A 22,030-nucleotide genomic window follows, 5' to 3' on the forward strand; every position below is an offset into this window, starting at 1 on the left:
GACAACAAAATTATCCTACATACTGAGTTGGATCAAATTAGCCTTTATTTACATGTGCATTTTCCAGAAAGGAAAGAAATCTTCTGAGATAAAATAAATCATGTCGGAATATTCATATATTTTCTTCAAAGTGACAACATAGTATTTATGTAGCTGTTAAAGAATTACGAAAGACGTTCTCCTTATCACTATAGGCATTCTTTATCTTCTCTGCTGCTACAAAGGAAGGATGCCATTCCACCTCTTTTTTTATCTATTTTAAAATTTAATTGGCTGTGAAAATGTATGAGTTTCAAAAAAAAAAAAAGAAAATGTATGAGTTTCATCAAGTGTATGTGAAATGTTTCCTTTTCAGGAACTAAAATATAGTGAACTTTACTATAGTTACACTTTCTGCTTTGCAAAAAAATATTGAAAAGTTTAAACATCCCTTATTTCAAATCTATTAGTAAGCATGAGTGAAATTTATTTTTTTACAAATTTACCAAAAAATATAGCGAATATTTGATCATCTAAATTTGAAAACTAAAAATCACTTGACTGAAGTCATGATTAAAAATAAAATCAACGGATTTGTGCCCAGAAACTGTTTGTTCTCATGCAGTTTCAGAGCAGATAGACTCCCTGCTTCCTGTAGGCACACCTGGGCTACTCTGACTCAGAAAATGCACGTGACGCCCAGGATTCCATTCCCCTGTGGTGACTCATCTGCACCAGACATGTAGGACCTGTCTGAAAGAGACTCGGGATGAAGGAAAACTTCATTAATGACTCATCACTTTAATGCAGTGACAACATGAAAGGAAGAACAGGGAGGGTGTATTGGTGGTTAGGAAAATGTAAAGTAGTGGTGGAAAATGACATCCTCTATTAATAAGATCTGAAGTATGACTCACATAATTGTCCTAATTTCTTAGATTAATGTGTAACATGAAGCATTTCTTTAAGTTGGTGACAGGCCCAATAAATACCTGAAGTGTGTAGGACTGCATATGGCTCTAGAATGTGATTTTATAATTGAGGTGGAGAGCTCAACTCCCTCTGTCGTGTCTCTATATATATGCGTGTGTGTTTTAGTGCTTTCTGGAAGGCGTCTTGACAGAGAACCCTAGTTGGACAAAGCAGCCTTGAACGGAGTGAGCGAAGTGGCACCATGAACACGTCAGGTGTCTTCCTGCTCCTCTCTCTGGCTCTGTTCTGTTTCTTCTCAGGTGAGTGTCTCTTTTAAAACGAACATGCTTATACCAAACTGGAAATGACAATAGTTTCTATGCACCATTTTAAAAAATTCTAAACATTTAGATATAAAATACTGTTTCAGAAAGATCATGATCAGGATAATGAGGAAGATAATGGTGACGATGACATAAGTGCCTGTTCACTTATGGAGCCTACTCTATGTTCTAGGCATTGTGTTAAGGATTTATACATATTATTTCCAGTACACATACACAAGGTATTCATAGTCCTAATTTATATGTAAGAAAAAGTGGTACAGGGATGTTAAAGACTTACAACTAAAAAAGGGAGGTCTAGAATTTGAATCTTAATCTGCCCGACATCATATAGATTACTAATTTCTTATTGAGTCACTTTACAGAGTGGACCAATTTAATGTGTCTGATTGATAAATACACATAGCTTATCAAACATTTGTTCCTACGAGTCTTTTGAGAACTAGGTAGACACGGTGTCTAAGAGCATTAATGTTGAGATAGAGATGAATAAACTTTAGTCCTGGCACATCTATTTTATAGCACTATAACCTTCTGGATATCATTTTCCTCACCTGTAAATTTGGATAAAAGTGCTACCCCATGTGGGAATTACGTGAAATGCAGTTAAAGCTCTTAACAAATTGGCCGAGAGAAAGTAAATGTCCAACCAATCATTTCTAATACTACCATTATCAGCATCATCATTGTTACGTTTAATAAAACAGGTTCCACATTGGACTCAGGCATCTGAATGTTAATCCTGCTTTAGTAGGCTTTCATAATCTGCTAGATAAATTCTCTTCACTTCTGATCACAGCTTGACATAGTGGAGAAATGCAGAAGTTGCTAGAGTAAATCTGTTCCTTGGTCATACAAGTTATTCATCTGGAATGAGGACAAAAACATAAGCATAATGTTTTTAGAGATTGGCCTTAGTTTGTATTTTTAAATAATCACCCAATAGACTATTTATGTATCAGTTAGTGTGGAAATCACTATGGTAGATGAGCAATAACGATTTCCTTACCACCATTGGTGAAGAATCTATGGTGAGGTAGTTGATTTTTTTTCTCCTCTCATATATGCAGGCCATTGAGGAAGGAGGGTTGTGCTCACCTCTCTTTGAGGTTCCTTTGGACTTGCACGTGAGAAGGATTGCTGGGAATGCAAAGATCAACAGTCAGGAGCTCATATCAGGATGAGAACTATGACTTTTATTGTGTCATTATTTTAATCCACTGAGCTAATTATCCACAACAGAGCATCATTCATTCAAACGTAAGCGCAAGGAAAGAAAAAGATGACAGATGGCCAATAGGATTTCTTTTTTCTCTGTAAGGAATTTAGAGAGACACATCAGGAGATATGAATTATATAGGAAGAAGCATACCCATGACAGTCTATATTAGGACCATACCTTTACAGATAAATATACAAGAAAGAAGAATAATTTTGAGTTCAAAGCATACACAACAAGTCAAGTGCTTCTCCAAAAACTGGGACCAAGGGCTTTGGGGAGAGACTGACTGCATTGGACTGGGCAATATGAAAGTTAGAAGTCGTTGTCTTCAATGCAGCTTCGCCAAAGCCACATCTGGGACAGTGAAGTCATTCTTGCAGTAGATTAGTGATGAGTCTGGCCTAGAACATGAATCTCCATGTCCTGAACCTACTTTCTCCCAATCCCCCTTGTCCTCCCCACACAGTGCCCTCTCAAGCTCCCTGCCCTTACATCACTTACAGCGAGATCCTCAGCTTCCCTAAGAGGGCAGTGCTAAAAAAAATGAAGTACTCATGCTCTGACTTCCTGAAATAGCAAAATGTTTGATATAAAAATAATCCACATGGGTTTGCTTAGCTTTGTAAATCCTACCTTTTGCACATTTGGAAATCACAGCTATTTGACTTTGTGCTTTCCCTTCTTCACAGGTGTCTTCAGTCAAGAACAGGTCAGTGCCATTTATTTCTAGTCTTCAGATCTGGGTGGTGCTTGGCTGGCATTCTCTGAGCCAGGAAAAGGTTTGCCTCTGGCCATGAGAGTCCAAGCAGTGGGCAAACAGGCCAAAGGCAGAAACAAAAAGACATAATTAGCGTTCTAACTGCACTCCTTTTAGGAATGTACATTTTTTCATTAAACTAAACCAGAAAAGATAGAAAACATTTACATGGATTTCAGACTTTCTGGAACTATGATGACTGAATGAACCTCTGAAACTACTGCTCTGTGAGGGTCTTTAAACCTTAAGCCCAAAGCATGGCTTTAGTTTCCTTAAAAGCAAACAATAGTTTAATTAAAGTATTATTATATTTCTGCCTTAAGAATTACACCCTTTGAAGAACTAACAATATGGAATGAAATGGACAGCTACTAATTGAAAATTTAGGAATATATATGTTCACGGGAAGAAGTGGCGAGTTGAAATACGGTTCAAAAGTTCAAGAATGCAATCAATATCACTGACAAGTAGAAACTTGAATGTGGTGTGTGTTCTGCGGTGTAAAGAACAGCAAAAATAAAGTAAGAGAAAGGACATTCATTCCTCTATGAGCAGTGGACAAATAAACCGAGATGGCCTGTGTAAAGGCCATGCGCTAGCACTAATCTCATTGAACATCATAGACAAGTTACTTCACATTTTTGAACTATTAATTTTACTTCTTAGAACTGTAAAGAAATTAAAATTACAGGCACTAGATGAAAGTTCTTCATATTGATTAATAGTTAAGAGTCTTTGTAGGAATGTACATGGGCATGATTTCATTTTTAGAAACTAAAACCAGACTAAACTAAAAGCAGATAGAAAAATTACTTAAGGTTCTTTATACTCATCTCGTTTGTGAGAAGTTAAATACTATTTGGGTTCAAAAATCTGGATAGGCAAAAATCGTTTTTATTGCTTTACTGATTTTGTATCTAAATATATTCACCAACTTCTTTTACAGATTTTAGTTCTGTCAAAAGATGACAAGTAGCTGGTGCTTTCTCTGCCAATCACACTGCAGAAACCATACTGAACAGTTGCATTCGCCTTGACACGAGCTCTGTCTAGCCTTGTTGTGCCCACAAACCCTTGGCACCAAAAATTTCGTATACTATTTCTAATTGATTAAAGATATCAATGCAGGTGAAACATGTTTTCCAACACTAATATACCTACTATATTGTAAACACAAACACTATATATTATACATGTATTAGCATCTCAGAAATGGATTGTGTCTTACAATTGGTGTTGACTTGTAATAAACTGCCACTGTGTGTGCAAGTTGTGCATGTGTACATGTCACGTGTGTTTACTGTCCATTTGTAAACACCCATATCTATTTTTATTGGTATTCATTATTGTGTATAGAGCATATAAAATTATGTATACTTACATAGTACTTAAAATATATGATATGAAGTATATATATGTATTAGTATATATTGTATATGGTATATAAAATTGCACATCTTTAAATTGATATCCTCTTTTATTTAGATAGTACCATATATCCTATGTTGACGTTAAAAACAAACAAAGAGGAAAGGACATAAAACCCAGCCATATCCCTTTAGGCAGTAAAGCATGCTGAGGAGACCATTACACATAGATTTGAAAGATAGGGGTTTAGTCTCCATTTTCTCATAAACACATCAGTCATTTCCCATATCTGAGTTTATTTGGTATGTTTTTCTGAACTTTATTTAATATCACCTATTCATGATTCTATTCTTTCACCTGGACCCAAGTCTTATAGTACACAGCCTGCTTGATTTAGTATAACTTTGGATGATTATCCCACCAGACCCCACACCACCACACTCGAATTATTGAATACCATAAGTGATTTGCAACCAATAAAGTTGAAGAGTTTTTGGGGTAGGTAATTGGAAGCAAGATGCACTAGGAATCAGTGGTTTTGGACATGATAGATGACATATAGGAGTCTTAATTAAAATACTTGCTGGTAATGCAACTTGGGGAAAGTTTTCCCCCTTTCGGCACCGTTGTTTCTCCATCTGTAAGATAGAGATTTGGATTTGATGATCTCTAAAGCTCCTTAATGCCTTCAGCATTTCGATTACTATGAAACCAAATATTTCCTGGAGGGCTATTTTTCCTGTCTGCTCAAATATTAAAAGCAGTGAGGCTGGAACACCACCATTTCTCTCTCATGTGCCTGAGAGGAGTGTTACACTCCCAATAACATGCAAGTGAGAAATGGAAATGAATTTTTCGAGAACCTGCTCAAAACTGCTTCAGCCAGAACAGAAGAAGAAGGTGACTCTTGAGGCTCCAGCCGTTCTTCTCCTAAGGTTAGGTCTCTCCACGGTAAAACATCTGGTGGGGGTTATAACAGGAGGCATGAATCATTTTAATTCTTTGAATTATATATGTATAAGTTGTCCTATAAATCTGAGCAGCAAATAACGTGCTGTAAGTTTTACTTGACAAGTGAGGACATTAACATAAAAATAAGAACCACAACTTTTAAATTGTTATTGATACAATAAAAATAGAAATAATTGTATAACACTAAAATATTTTAAATGCATAATTTCAGAATAAGAATGGTTCTTTGAACTTAATACATTATTTATTTAAATAAATTTCAGTTCGAAATAACTGAAAAACTTTTCAAATTAATTCACTACAGTGCATCTAATTTGTCATTTTACTATAGGCTTTATATTTGGGGAGCATATTTTTAAAAGCATTGTGAAATGAATAGTTTGATTTGTAATATTTATAATAAATCTCTCAAAATCAATGCTGGGCTATTCTTTTGTATTGCATTATTTTTTGGATAGTCGTTTTTGTTTGCATTTTAAATTTATTGAAGAAATGGGGCACTTTAGCCGTTATTAAAACAAGGCTCTTATGACTACAGTGAGTTTTGTGCCTCCACTAAGTGGTCTTGATATTTCTTATTATTCACAAGCAGTCCGAATATAGAAAGAATACTTACACCTGTCAAACACAATCATCTACAAATAGGAAAACTCAAGCCCCAGGAAGAAAAACTGACTAGCTTAAGGTTACTGCAGCAATAAAGCTGTATAAGCCAATGTTATTTCCATGGCTCCCATATTTCCTTTCAAAAATATTTAAACTGTCATTTTCATAATATTGTCAATTGTGTGAATATCACTTAAGGTCATTCATAATGTACATAAAATATTATAGACAGTCTCATTTTATAGACTGAAAAGGAGAATTTACTCTTCTCATCTCTTGATTAAAGATCTGATATGATGAAAACAATAATTTAAAATTAGATACCTGTTTCCACATGTTGGGTGGATACAAAAGTGGGAGACAAATGAAAAGTCAGAGAGAAAAATATATAGCGTTGGTTTAAGCAAGAGTTATAAAGGGGGTGGGAAAGTGGTAACTTTGGAGAAGAGGCCTTGGACACAACACAAACACACATACACATGACAACACTTGCAAGGGAAGGAAGTGACAACGGCTCAAGTGGAGGCCAGGTTCAGGGATTTGAAGAATGGTGTTATTAGAAAAAGTTGTAAACTTAGTTTGGTAAGGAAGTAAAAAGTCATATTATAAAAACAAATGAATCTGATGAATTAATCAAACTGTTGACTAAAAGTAAATTCTTGATTTCTGAAAATTAAGCATTAGACTGATACATTATGAAGGCTTTGTGGAAAACGTAGAACTCATCAATATTATCTGGAAAGGTAGATGTGTGTAGAGAAAAGAAGACTAAATATACAAAAATGTGAAAGTATTGTGTAAATAGTAAAATTAATACTTGCAAGGAAAAGAGGAAAGATAATAAAATGCTAGAGAAGAGATTGTTGGAAACGGGGATATTGAAATATTACAGAAGTCACAAAAACATTTCACACTGGTGGGCGTGATGAGGATCAAGTTTCCAAGTATCATGAAGGAATCATGCAAGTGTTATACTAATCAGTAGACATAGTCTGAAAGTGGTCATTTTTTAAAAGTAGTTTCATTAGGATGGAAAGCCAAAGAAACAAAACAGAACACAACAGCCAGCCAACCAAACAAACCCAACCTGCTACTACAAGCCGAGTGCAATTGAGTTGACTGGGTTCTCAGCTGCAATGTTTCTAGCAGCCAATCACCCCGCCTTTCTCCACAGCGCTACTGGGATTGTTTGAACCACTCGCTTTTCAACATTCACTTAGCTGTCTGAGTCACCTCGGAATCTTTCAGGTAGAAAGGAAGGGATGAGACAATATAGGGGATGATGTCAGAGCTTAGCTTGTGAAATCCTGGTTTTCAGAAGGCTAGGGGTCGCAGTGGATGCCCAAACATAAATCCACAGGATCTAACATAGAATAAACCTCCGGTGAAGCCTTGCTTGACCGTAATTGAGGGATGGGAATAACCCAGGTGTCAGACAGAGTGTTTGAGAGGTGATTGTAGTGGATTAAAATGGTAAATCTGATTTGAATGGTTTAAAACCTGGTCTTTTGATACGCTTTGAGCTTGGTCTAATTTTTAACATTTTACAGTTTTGTTTTTTTCAAATCGGGGCTTATCTCTGTTGCATTTTGTTATTGTTGAGGGCCTTCTTGACTCTCTTTCTGTATCTTTCTTTGTTGTTCTGTGCATGACATCCAGATTGAAAGACTCTACAGACACTAACTTGGATAAGAGTTTCTGGGTTACAGGTGCGGAGGGGTGGGAATGGACAGCTGATGTCAGCAAGCACAAGAACAAAGAAAATGTTGTGAAAGTGATTGTGGCAGCAATTGCACAACTCTGCTTGATAGGACTGAACCTCTGAGTGGTATGATGGCTGGACTGTGTCTTAATAAAATGGTTTGGGGTAAAAAAAGAAAGAAGGCAAGGAGAGTGGAATCCAAAGAAGGGAGGGGTAAAGAACACTGGGCTGGTAAAGACAAAGGTTGTTTAAATACATTCCTACAGGTTAGTTCAGTGTGCGTGTGTGTGATTATACATTTTCATTGGCTTTTCTCTGGTTGTGTTGTTGTTGTTAGGTTCAGTAGAATTGGTTCCCACCCATTGGGACACTGCACAACAGAACAAGACGCGTCATAGTCCTGTGCCAACCTTACGATTGCTCCTTTGCCTGAGCCCAAAGTTGCAGCCACAGTGTCAATCCATCACTTCAAGGGCCTTCTTCTTCTCTGGCTGACCCTCAACTTCAGTCTTGGATCTAAAATAATGGCAACAAAACAACAAATACACAATGTTTGTAATTCACTGTTGACGTAGTGGTGCGTGCATTGAACTGCTAACTGCAAGGCCAGCCTTTGGAAGCACCGGGGCTCAGCAGGAGAAAGAGAGGGCTCTCCACTCCCACAAAGAGTTAGTACTGAAAACTCACAGGGGCAGTTCTTCCCTTCCTGCCGGGTTGCTATGAGCTGATATCAATTCCATTGCAGTAAGTTTAGATTTTGTCTGTTTGTTTCATTCACTCAGTGGTTGAATGAAGGGATTTTGTAGTTATCATTAGGAAAGATGAATCACCTGGGACAAAAATCACCAGAATGCTTGAGAAGATGAAGTTCTTTGAAGAACCCCAAGGTTCCAGGATAGTACTGAACAATGCTGCTTACGTACCTAAAGGCAGTGTCTAGGTGGGATATCTTAGGAGAATAGCACAGTTCCCTGTCGAGTAGAAAGCCCGGCCGTTGTGAGGTGCCATCAAGTTGGCTCTGTCGTCGGGGCCCTGCTATGTGCGACGGAAGGAAACACTGTCTGGTCCTGGCCATCCTCACCAGGGCTCTTACACTGGAGCCCCTTGCTGCAGCCGCTGTGTATAAAGGAGGACACAGAACACACGAATGGCACTGAAGTAGAACAAGCATTAGGAGCTATAAAATGCCTAAGGATAATATATGCTGCTACTGCTTATGGTAGCAATCTTTTACATCATCTATCTTACTTCATGTAAGATTTTCACAGTAGTCATCATTACAAAAGGAGCCTTGGGCTGCTAGCCACAGGGCAGCAGTTCAAAACCACCAGCAGCTCTGTGGGAGAAAGATGAGGCTGACAGTCTCAGAAACCCACATAGGCAGTTCTACCCCATCCCATAAGGTGGCTACGAGTCAACATGGACTCACCGGCACTGGGAATCATTGCATCCACCCCAGAAGATGAAGAAATTTCAACTGAGAACAGTCAAATCTTTGTGTAAAGTCATACAGCGGGGTAGGTCGGTGAATTCTAAAGAACAGTCCCCCAACATTGCAGCGGTCTTGGGCATGTAATGTAGATCAAGAGGATTTCAGCTTTCCTGGAGCTCCTCCATGATGCTTGGAGAAAGCTTTAGCAAGGCAAGATAATCCCTCCACCCCTGTCTAGATTTGCTTTGATGTCTACTCAGAAGCCAATTATTTGATTTTGATCTAAAGGAGCAAAGCAAAGCAAAGCAAAATAGACAAAAATATAAAAGAGGAGAGCTCATTTATTTCAGGGAAAATCATGACATCTAGAGTCAGCTGCTCTCTGAAGGGCTGCAGCCTGGAAGCACCAGGCTCACCGCAGGAGAAAACACGGCGCATGAAGAGCTCCCATAGAGAGCTCCCATCCGGTAAGCCAATAGGGCCGCTTGTTTGTCCCTGTCCTATGGAGTCACTGCGAGTCCGAATTGACTTGATGGCAGTGGGTTTGGTTGTTTGGGCTTTGTCAAAGTGTACGTGCTGTGGACTCTTCCTATTTATAACCCCGAACTTCCCCGCTTATTTCCCTCACAGTCGGAACTTCTGGCTGACGCTACCGACACGTTCTTTACCTTCTCTGATCACTCTGGAAAGCAGAGTGGCCCTTTTTGTAGCCCAGCTACCGTGTTAGAACATCCCACATATTAAATGCGGACGGCATCTACATGTATGTGGCAAGAGAATATGTTTGGATAAGAGTTGCTGTCCCCGCTCCCCATACACACACACTCAACTAAAGAACTAAAGATTTATAGCACTGTTTAGGCCATTTACCTACTGAATTGACTAATTAGCCTCTGTCCATAAAAAATGTAAGTGTTCTTAAAGGATAATGTCCAACGTTAGTTAGTTAGTTAGTTAGTTAGTTAGTTAGTTAGTTAACGTCTTTATATGAGTTACAGACACTGTTCAGAATATTATGAAGGCTATTGTAAGGGTAGGCTTATGTTAAACAAACTTTTTTTAACTCCTTGGATAAGGCCTACGTCCTATTTCTCCTCTGACTTCTTATATTTCATACATTTGACTGCATTTGATCTTTATAGTGATTCTGGGAATGAGATACATGAACTGTTATTGTTATTTTTAGTTAAGAAAACTTAGTCCCAAATACTGAGTATTTTGCCTAAGAGAATGTTCTTGAATAATGGTGGACAAGTTTTATAATATGATTCTTCATCTTACTTCAAGAATCATGCAAGGCCTTCAGGATTTTAAAGTATGAAATGTATCTGTGTTCTGTAAGAATTTGTTCACATGACATTTGATTGATACATATTTTCTTAATCAAACACCTTTACTCTTTTTAGTCTCTGCAGAGGAGAGCAGAAGAGGATAATTGAGTTTGAGGAGGGTGGTGGGATCCAGTAACTTTCAGAGTGAATGCCCTTCCCAGGTACCAATTCCATGTCTACTTTCTAAAGGAAAAAAGAGACTGGACCACAAGACGAGAGGTACAATGGCCAGGGAAAGGTGTCTTAAGACGGCGTCTCTTTCAAGTAAGAGACTTTCCTTTTTAAAAAAAAGTCCTGTCCTGAGTGCAGAGACAGTTCTTTCAGATTGTGATGATCTTTCCGCAGTTTCTACACTGCCTGTGTTCTTCATTGACATACATTGTTTTAAATCTCTCTGCTTCTCTCTGATCCTCTAATACAGATAAGGCAGTGATCGCATTGGGTTATCACTTATAGCTGATTTCTCTTTGTTTTTATCAGAACCTAGTCCTCTATGTTCCAATCTTCCAGAAATTAGTCCTTCACTGTTTGTGAAATGAACTGAAAGTCTCAAGGATGATTCTGCAGCTGTCTATTTTTTCCTGACTCATTTGTATGAATATATAATAAATGAATGTCTTAACTACAAAGAACACTAGCTCCTGTGAAAAGTGTCCTGTGGCTAAGGGTACCCTATAAATTTCCAGTCTCCTTTGCAGGTACAGGAACGAATGGAAACAGTACTGCCTAAGGGATGGTGTGGGAGGCTACAGTCAGTCAGGGAAGTGGGTAAATGGTTATTACCTGTAGTTGGGCCTATACACACAGCTGTCAAGTTAATTCAAACTCGCAGTGACCCTACAGGAAATAGTAGAACCTCTGAATGTGTTTTGCAACACTGTAACTGGTTATGGGAGCAGACAGCCTCATCTTTTCCCACAGGAAGACTGGCAGGGTTGACTAGTTGACATTGCAGTCAGCAGTCCCAAACGTAAACCACTGGACTATCAGCACTACTTGCAATGGCACAATAGGGAACTTAACTATTCACCATCTAAAAACTAAAAAGATCTCTGGTAAGCATCAAACTACCTAGCCTCAGTAGCACAAGTGGCAAATTTCAACAAAAACAAATCTTTAATAATTTTAGATGTATTGAAGCTGATATGCGTGGTTAGACTTTTTAAACCTGACTTCAGGACACTGTTTCTGACCATTTACCCATGGAAACTTTGAGAAAGTGTTGTCCTCATGCAATGGTTTGCTAACATTTTGAATAAGTGACACCTTCTACCTTCATGATACATTTTTCTCAAGAATACTTAATAAGTATAACCTGTGCACAAGAACACATAGTGGCAGCTTTTCTTTCATTTTTTCCATTGAAAATGGAAAGGGTAGATTTTTGAAAATTCTGCATCAATAATAAGAAATATGTTCAAGCCTGCTCTTCATGCTGCTTTCTGGGTGTGTAGTGCTTGGTAAAGTATACAAATTTTCTGGGAATCTGTATTCTCACTTGTAGCCTGGCTAGACTTGTTCGATAGTCCTCTCAGGAATATTGCAAGGCTCCTTTGAAGTAAGGCACACCAAGAGTTTCAGTATTATTAAGCAAGTGACAGGAATGCTATGCTGATGAGAGTAGGGTAAGTATAAAATAAAATATCCCTATTCATGTTCACGGGGGAAATAATTATATCTTGTCCCATAAAGATTTATAGCCACAAAACCGTGTAGAAGGTTATTATGAGTTGCAACTGACTCTCTGGCAGTGAGTATGGTATAGGTAGGGATTTACCTAGACTTGGTGAGAAACATAATCCTTCTAAACTCTGAAGTTTGGGCAAACATTACTAAACTATTTTAGTTAATGCAAAGGTTCAAATAGACTTTGAGACATTAAATCATTAGTATAAAGATATATATATTTTTTAATTCCAGAAGTACTAAATACCAGAATCATCAAATTCAAATAAATTAACAAGCCGTTAGGTAGTCTCTGGGAAATCCTTACCAATATCATCTGTGTCTTCATAGCAATGCTGAAGGAGTGCTATTAGGTTCAGTACTGTAGTAAATAGAATGAGCAAACATGTAAACAAAAGCCACGTAAAAGCAAAAATATCGTCAGTTGGAGACATTTTGTATTTGAAAACCTTATTAGTTTAATTAGGAATAGAGTAACGATGGCAATACATTGACTAGATCTTAAAACACTGCACTCAACAAAAAAGCTTTACAAATTTTCAGAAATGCTTACAACTTAAATATATAAAATTTTAAATTAAAATTTTCCTCTTTTTCCCTCCCTCCCCCTCCCTTCCTCGTGACCCCTTGATAAATTATAAATTATGATTGTTTTCATGTCTTGCACTGACCACTGTCTCCCTTCACCCACGTTTCTGTTGTTCATTCCCCTCGGGGGTGGGAGGTGGGATTATGTGTAGATTATTGCAGCCGGTTGCCCCTCCCTCCTCTCCTCCTCACACCTTCTCCGTTATGTGTTAATTATACAACATTCATAAACTTTATTCTACAAAACGTCTTTGGCTTAGATGGAACATACTCATTCCTCTGCCATTGTGCTTCCTTTGATAGGTTGACTGTGGTGAGTTCCGGGACCCCAAGGTCTACTGCACTCGAGAGTCTAACCCCCACTGTGGCTCTGACGGCCAGACTTATGGCAACAAATGTGCTTTCTGCAAGGCAGTCGCGTAAGTATTTCACTCACTACCCAGATCTTGTCATCATGAACTCCCAAGATCAAAGATGATTTTTTTTTATGTTTTCTAGAAATTTCTATTAAGAGCCACCCATAGAGCTGAAGAAATAGCTCCAAATGAGTTGGAACAAATGTGCCTCTCCAGAGATTTAAAAATTATCTTTGAAACATGAAATTTGCTATTTTACTTGGGTATTTTTACTATTTGATTTATTTTATGTAATTTTTTAAAAATTACATATAAATCGTTAAGACTTTTAGTACATCTTAATTTAAAATTTTCTCCAATAAAACTAACCTATTTTTATGCGCTTATATTTGTTTTGTCCTTGTTATCATTATTAACTTTGAAAAGGAGGAGACATTTCTAGAAATGCAGTGAAAAATGAAAGTTCATTAAAATTAGAAATGCATTTCTTAAAAAGTAGTGAGCATATTTGTAAAATTCATCAATATCCATTACTTAATCCAATTTATTTTAAAGCATTCTTGAAGCATGAATTTTATCTACAAGCCCCATGAGGATTCCTTATTAAGTATACGATCAATAAAATTTGGTTGGCAGACAATCGATAATCATAAATGGTTCTCCGACTATTCAAAATCTTAAAGATAGCACATGCAAAAATTCTGCTAGGAGTCAATAGACCTTAGCACATAGGTTAAGCTTCCTGTGTACACAACCCTGGTCAGCAAATTGTGTAACTTGCCAGCCACATGTAGCTCTTTCAGGACTTACAAGTAAAATTGGGGAATAAAAAGTAAAGGATATTATTCAGATAATGGTGATTTCATTTGTTTGTAAACATATACTTATGCCTCTTGAATAATTTTTGAATTGTTGTGAGCTCTTCCATCTCAAGATGGAATTGGATCTTACATCTCAAACATTTGCTCACCCCTGGTCTAGACCAACAACCCAAATTCACTGCCTCAACCTGACTCAGACTCATATAAACCTTATTTACAGTCTCTGAGACTGTGGATCTTTATCGGCACAAACAACCTCCTCTTCTCCCCATGAAGCAGCTGGTGGGTTTTAACCACTGATCTTTTGCGTAGTAGCCCAGCTTCTCAAAACTCAAACTCACTTCTATCACTGAGCTCAAACTTACAGCAACCTAGAGGGCAGAGTGGAACCGCACTGGCCTGCAAGTCCTTTATGGAAGGAAAAAGTTTCATATTTCTCTCATGGTTTTCAAGTGCTGACCTTCTTATTACCAACCCAAAGCACTATACTACCAATGCTCTTTAGTCTAACATCTAGCATATCATTATTTGTTAATTGGTATTGTTTTCTTAATCATCACTCCATCCATCAATCTTCTAGTCTATCATAAAAGCAAGAAAAGTCTAATCCTTGGTTAAAGCAAATGAAAATGCATTCCCTTCCTCAACTGCCATATTTTTTCTTAGACTGGAGTTTCTTTCCTTAGTATCTTAATTTTCCTCAATTTTCCCACAAAATTGGAAGCAAAGAGACGATATAGCTCCATAGCAAAAAATCATAGGATCCAGAAAGTAGAATGAAATTAAGACATATTGACTCAATAAATAACAAATTCATGTATGTGTATGTACAATGTATATGACTAATTAAGAACAAAATTTTCTCCAAAAGAGTCCATAGGGAAAACTGAAATTTGTATTAGTGTACACATTACATACATGGTCCCTGATAAAATGCCAAATTCCTGAATATTACTGGTTCCGTTTTTATGTCTTTAGTGAAGGACCGAGCTACGGCACTACTTGATCTTTCTGTCCCTATCTTGCTCGTGCACCTCTGCCGTTTACACCAGGAAAATGAGCAGCTTGCCACAAAATGTCTTAGACTTTATTTGTCCCAAATCTGGCCAGATGCCAACTTTGATGCCATTTCATTAATTTCCAAATCCAGGCACAATTATCTGTAAAATCAAAGGATCCAATGGACCCCATTGTTGCTGATCCTGTCTTTCAAAGTTGCGGTTGATAGTTCTGACTTTTCTCTGATTGTGCGCTTGTTTTTCTCTTTCATAGGAAAAGCAGTGGGAAGATCAGCTTAAAGCACCATGGGAAATGCTGAAATGATAGCCAGTGCGTTGGGCTGGCTTACCAGCTGTTTTCTCCTGCTCCTTCACGTTTCTCCAACAGATTCCCTAAGCTTGTAAACATATACCTTCTACTCTGTTTTCTGCCATGGTTCGGGGAAGTTTGATGTGTGTCTATGCATTTGACTTGCTTGCCAATAAAGTTAATTCTTAAGAGGAATGGATTGTGTGTTTATTTTAGTATCAATAGAGATACAGATATGACATGAAGTAATTGACCTGATTTAAAACAGATTAGAGACCTGCTTTTCATATGTAACTCGGCCATCCAGACAGATGATACTCCACATCTTCAGGGGATTCCCTTCCTCCTTCTTATAAGGGTATCAGAATAGATAATAAAACATTGCAGAAGCATGATGCTTTTGGTCAACTAGAAATACATGTATTTAAGTCTTAGATTACGAGAGGCAGTTTCTTTCCAATTTCCAGAAATTTATTTGATGTACGAAAATCATCCCCACAATACTGTAGTCCATTACCTCTTTGCCATTGGGAATTTGAATTACATATGTAAACACATGCATTATTTGACCCTCCCTAAGTGTCATATGGTTTTTATGTACCATCTAGGAGATTTCAACTCATCATGAGCCATGTACAGCAGAAGGAAAAACCTTCATGTCCCGGGGCCTCCTCGTGACTGCTAGCAGCCACTGTGTTAATTCATTTCATTGAGAACCTTCTTTTGCAGCGAACCTTCACAGCCCAGGATAGCCTTTTACAAGGATTAGTCTCTCTTTATAACATGTCTAAGATGAAGTCTAAACATCCTCACCTCTATCACGCATTCTGGCTTTAATTTCTCCACACGGATTTATTTATTCTTCTGGTGGCAGATAGTATTTTCAATATTCTTAATCAGCACCATAATACAAATGCACGATGTCTCAGTTTTCCTTATTCCTTGTCCAGCGTTAACATGCAGATGAGGTGAATGATACACTTGGTCAGATACACTTCACTCTGCAAAGTGACATTCTTACTCCTCAACATTTGAGAGAGGTCCTTATGTGGTACATTTGCTCAGTGTGATACGCCATTTGATTTCTCAGGTGCTGTTTCCATAAGTGTTGATTATGTACTGATGTAAAATTAAATTCTTGAAAACTTCAGTTTTCTCTTGATTTATCATGCTATTGACTATTGCTCTAGCTGTGAAATCGTATTTGTTTTTTTAATTACATCATTGAATTGTAATTCATAATGGAGCCTGTAGTCTTTGGTCTCCGATCTTCATGAGTAAGTTTTAATCTTATCAAGCTTGTTCACTTTATTGATACATTCAAAGAATCTCTGATTTTGTTGATTATTTCTATTATTTTTTAGCTTTCTACTTCATTAATTGTTTCCTTTTTCTGGTTGTCTTTTGTTTCGTTACCTCTTCCTTTCCTATTTGGTCAAGTTAACGGTTTAAGTGAATGATTTTGGAGATATTTTCTTCTTTGTAGGCCTTGGAGGCGGTGAATGCTCCTCTAAGGACTGCTTTTGCTATGTCACAGTGGTTTTGATGTAATATACTTTCATTTTGGTTTGATTTTATGAAGTTTTGAAAATTTACTTTTGGTTTCTTCTACAATTCAATACTTTTAAAAAGTTACATTTAATTTCATTTCCACATACTCATTTGATATTTCCTTATGTTTTCTCTTGCTGATTGCTAGCTACATACTCTGCTGGTCAGAGAATATGCTGTGTATGATGATAAAGAATCTGTATTATTCTTCTGATGCTGAGTAGAGTGTTTTATATGTGTTTATTAAATCTATTTGATTTTTAATGTGAGTTTAAAATATCCTTAGTGATCTACTTTTTGCATGTTCTGTCTATAATTGAAAGTGGTGTGTGGAGTTGTTTATATTTCCTTTGATATATGCAGTATTTATTTCATGCATTCTGGTCCATTACTCTTAGGTACACAATCCAAAACAAACCCACTACAGTTAACTCAACATTAACTCACAGTAACACTATAGATCAGAGTAGAATGGTCCAATATGATTTCCAGGGATTAAGTTGGAATCTACTTGAAGGAAGTGAGTGAGAAATCTTTATTTAAGCCTACCACAGAGAGGCTGATGGGTCTGAAGAACCTTTCATAATCAGTCAAGCAAGTCAACCAGGGCATCATGTGGCTGTTGTTGCTGTTCGATGTTACTGAGTTGTTTGCAACTCACACTGATCTGATGTAGACTAGAACAAAGTGTTTCCAGATCCCGGGAGAGGCTCACAATCATTGCTATGTTTAAATACCTAGTTGCAGAGTCTGGGCCAATCCATCTCATCAAGGATCTTCCTCTTTCTCCTCTTCTTTGCTCAGCATGATGCACTTCTCCAGGGACTGGTCCCTCCTGATGAAATGGTCTTGTGATCTTAGGCTAACATCTCTGGATCCTTCTTTTAAGAAACATTCTGCCTACACTTCAGGCAGATTTGTTTGTTCTCCTAACCATTAATGGTACTTTCAATTTTCTTTACCATCATCGTAATTCAAATGTATTGATCCTTCTTGGTTCTTCCTTATTCAAAGTCTAATTTTCTCATGTATATGAGGCTTTTGAAAATACCATAGCTTGAGTCGGGCACACCTTAATTCATAATTGAGTCAAGCACACCTTAATACTTAAAAGTAATATTCTTATTTTTCAACACGTTCAAGATGTCTTGCACAGATTTACTGAGTGCAACACAACATTTAATTTCTTGACTGATTTTTCAACGAGCAGCAATTATGGATCTAAGTAAGATTAGATCCATAAAAACCTCAATATTTTCTCTGCTTCTGAAGATATTACCTTCTGGTCCAGATATGAAGACTTTGACTGTCTTTACAATGAGTTGTAATCTGTATTAAAGGCTGCAATCTTGGATCTTCCTTAGCAAGTGCTTCGTGTTCTCCTCACTTTCAGCAAGCAAGCTTACGTTGTTTCCAAAAAACAAAAAAACCTCGTTGACATGGACCCCCTGTGGTTTCCCTGCGTGTAACTGGTTATGGGAGAAGAAAGTCTGGTCTTTCTCCTGCAAAGCTAGTGGTGTTTTTGAACCACCAACAAGGGGAACTGCCATACAACTCATAATCATGACATCATCAGGCTCCTTCACAGCTTGTTAATAAGCCTGCCTCCAATCCTGATACGACATTCTTCTTCATATAATCCAGTTTCTCCAATAATGTACTCAGCATATAGATTAAGAATTTTGAGAGGACACAACCCTGACACACACCTTTATTGATGTTAAAACCATGCAATAGTCCCTTGTTCTGTTCGAACAGCTGCCTCTTGGTGCATGTACAGTTTTGACATGAGCAAATGGTTTTCTAGAATTCCCCTTCTTTCAAGGCTACCAGTAGTTTGTTATGATTCACACAGTCAAAGGGCTTGGATAGTTGATAAAACACAAGTAAACATGTTTCTGATAATCTTTGCTCTCAGCAAAGATCTACATGACATCAGCTACGATATCCCTTGTTCCACGTGACCTTCTTAATCCAGCCTAAATCTCTGGCAACTCCTTGTCAATGTAATGCTGCAACTGCTGTTAAATAATCTTCAGCCAAATTTTATTTGCATGTGGTGTTAGTTATATTGCTCTAGAATTTGTGTATTCTGTCAGGTCACTTTTCTTGAAATGGGCATAAATATGTACCTCCTCTCATCATTTGGTCTTTCAACTTTCTTGGCATAGTCATGTAAGTGCTTCCTGGGCTTCATCAGTTTGTTGAAATATTTAAATTGCTATTCTGTCAATTTCTGGACTCTTGTTTTTCACTAATTCCTTCAGTGCTGCTTGGACTTCTTCCTTCAGTACCATTTTTTTCTTGATCATCTGCTGTCTCTTGAAATGGTTGCATATCAACCAGATCTTGTCGGTACAGAGACTCCGTCTTCTTTCCATCTTCCTTTGATGCTTTCTGCATCATTCTATATTTCGCTCATAGACTCCTTATATACTGCAACTTGAGGCTTGACTTTTTCTTCAGATCTTTCAGCTTAAGATAAACCAAGTGCGTTCCTCATTTTTTGTTATCGAATCCCAGGTCTTTTCCTGTTTTATTATAGTATTTTATTTTATCTTTTAGAGCTGACCTTTAAATTTGTTGTTTTTGTTGTCGTTCATTTCCTTCACGCCCTCCTTTCTTCCATTTGCTTTAGCTTCTGCGTGATCAAGAGTACAGTTTCAGTCTTTTCACACATCCACTTTATCTTTTCTTTCTTTCCTGTCTTTTTGATAACCATTTGCTGTCTTCATGTGAAATGTTTTGATGTTATTCCACATCTCATCAAGTTTTTTGTCATCATGTTCAATTAGTCAACTCTATTATTGATATATTGCCCACATTAAGGTAGGGTATACTCAAGACCATATATTTACAGACTTGCTTTAATTTTCCTCCATTTCAGCTTGTACATATGAGCAATGGATGGTCCATTCCAAAGCTAGTTCCTAACCTCATTTTGTCTCCTGGTGTTGTGCGTCTGTATTGTCTTTCCAAAGATGTAGTTAATGTGATTTCTGTGTATGTATTCCATATGGAAAGTCTGCATGCGTCATTGCAGTTTGTTGAAAATTGGGTATTGTGATGAAGAATTCAAAAGGAATGTCATATTCAAAAGGTATATGTCAAGGTCTAAGGTGAAGTATAAAACTATCTTTGATAGGTTAATATTTATCCCCAGATGATGAAATCCAGTCAAAAAGAACACTATTCAAATTTATGCGCCAACCACTAAAGTTAGTGGTGAAGAATTTGAAGAATTCTACCAATATCTGCAGTCAGAAACTGATCAAACATGAAATCAGGATATATTGATATTTATTGCTGATTGGAATGCAAATTTGAAAACAAAGAGTTTTCCAACTGGGAAACTAACAATAGTTGAAAAATATGGTGTTGTTGCTAGAAACAAGGCTGGAGATTTTTGGATGACTTTTGGTTACTGTAATTAGGGCTACAACAAACATTTGGATAAAAGTGTCTCTGGTGAACCCGATTTCAGTTCGTGTTGATATTTTAATAGGAGTGGAACTGCCAGTTCATGTGCTAAGTCTAAATTTAGCTTTTGAAGAACTACCTACCTGTTTTCCCCAGGATCTGTACCATTTTATAATCCCACCAACACAATTCTAATTTCCCCACACCCTCAAGGCGTGTTTCTGGTAGACAGCAAATTAGTGCATTATGTTTTTATCATGTTTTGACAAGCCACCTTCTGAGTTTTGAATGGAGTTTTTAAACCATTTACATTTAAAGTTATCAATGAAGATAAAGTATCCACCTCACTTATTCTGTTTTGTTTGTTGAACATTTTATATGTTAATTGTCTAATTTTGATTTTTCTGGATTTTTTTGCTTTTATTTGGCTAATTTCTTACGATAAGCCTGTTTGCTTTCTTTTTCTTTTTTAATGAATGCTTTGTCTTGGTTATTTGTTAGTGGTTATCCTAATCTATGAATAATTTTTGCAAAGGGAGGATGGTAATTCCAGACATTCATTGAAACAAAATAAAGGTTTTATTTTTGATAGTTTTATTGGAATATAATTCACATATTATATAAATCAATAATTCAATCATATTGAAGGGGGTTATACAATCATCTTGTTAGAACATTTTCTTCATATACTCATTGCTATCATATCCTCATTTCCCTCTAACCTCTGCAGTCACACTGCACAGAAAGCTATTACATAGCCACAGTTACTGTCTCTGCAGATTTGCATATCCTGGCTTTTATACAAAGAAAGAAAAACATGCAACATAACAACAATTTTAAATTAGAACACGGAAAATTTTCAAATGAACGGAAAGCATAAAATATTAAAAACTAGAAAGACTTAGTTGCACCTGCAATTATTTGATTTCCACTGCACTCTGCATGATATAGCATGGCAACTGGAACCCCTGGTCTGTGGTCAGAGGGGATTCACCAGAGGTTTAATCCACGTGTGGATCCTGAAAACGGATTTTGGGCTCTACTCTCTTCCATCGTCTTTTGCACACTGGGCGGTCACAATTTTAACTCTGATACTTGTCTCTCCTTTGGGTTTGGATTTTATTGGATGTCCAAGGGTTACCAGGTGAGTTTGAAGCAAACCCAATTCACTCAGTGGGGTTTCCACGTCAAGTCCTTCTGATGTGACCTCTGCTGTATAAAACAAGGGTTGTAAATGGTTTAAAATAGACATGTCCCATTGGCTACAGTTGGGCTTTGGGGCTCCACTTTGACCCCCATCATTTGCATCAGTTTATTTCTTTGTTTGGGGTCTTTTGATGCCATCAACATCTCATGATCCCCCACATTAGTATGCTTCATTGATGTGATCTTTGTTGCTTCCCTGCTAGATGGTCGCTTATTTAACTTCAAGCCTTTAAGACCCCAGATGCAATATTTTTTAATATCCCGACACCATCAGCTTTCTTCACCACATTTGCTTAGGCTTCCATTTTGACTCCAGTGATCATGTCGGGAAGGTGAGCATCACAAAATGCCAGCTTATTAGTATGTGTTCTTGCATTGAGGAAGTCCTTGAGTAGAGACCCAATGCATGCCTGCTACCTTAATACTTACCTATATCTCTATCATTATATATTAATATATTTACTTATGT

The 22,030-nt window shown here is 37.2% G+C and overlaps 1 protein-coding gene across 1 annotated transcript; it reads left to right on the forward strand.

The window, feature by feature from the left end:
- The first annotated feature begins 1,153 nt into the window (after positions 1-1,153).
- SPINK6 (serine peptidase inhibitor Kazal type 6) lies at positions 1,154-15,394 on the forward strand. Its single transcript, XM_075542706.1, has 4 exons — positions 1,154-1,211; positions 3,147-3,166; positions 13,203-13,318; positions 15,349-15,394. Exons 1-4 carry the CDS (start codon positions 1,154-1,156, stop codon positions 15,392-15,394), a joined length of 240 nt encoding a protein of 79 aa, XP_075398821.1.
- The last annotated feature ends 6,636 nt before the right edge of the window (positions 15,395-22,030 follow it).

The sequence above is a fragment of the Tenrec ecaudatus genome, chromosome 2 (genome assembly GCF_050624435.1).
Source record: "Tenrec ecaudatus isolate mTenEca1 chromosome 2, mTenEca1.hap1, whole genome shotgun sequence".
Lineage (NCBI taxonomy): Eukaryota > Metazoa > Chordata > Mammalia > Afrosoricida > Tenrecidae > Tenrec > Tenrec ecaudatus.

Bases quoted from the DNA above. Each gene is read 5' to 3' on its own strand.
- SPINK6 (XM_075542706.1), top strand. From the start codon at position 1,154: ATGAACACGTCAGGTGTCTTCCTGCTCCTCTCTCTGGCTCTGTTCTGT. The intron at 1,212-3,146 runs GTGAGTGTCTCT...CCTTCTTCACAG, and splicing joins TCTGTTCTGTTTCTTCTCAG to GTGTCTTCAGTCAAGAACAG. The intron at 3,167-13,202 runs GTCAGTGCCATT...TTCCTTTGATAG, and splicing joins GTGTCTTCAGTCAAGAACAG to GTTGACTGTGGTGAGTTCCG.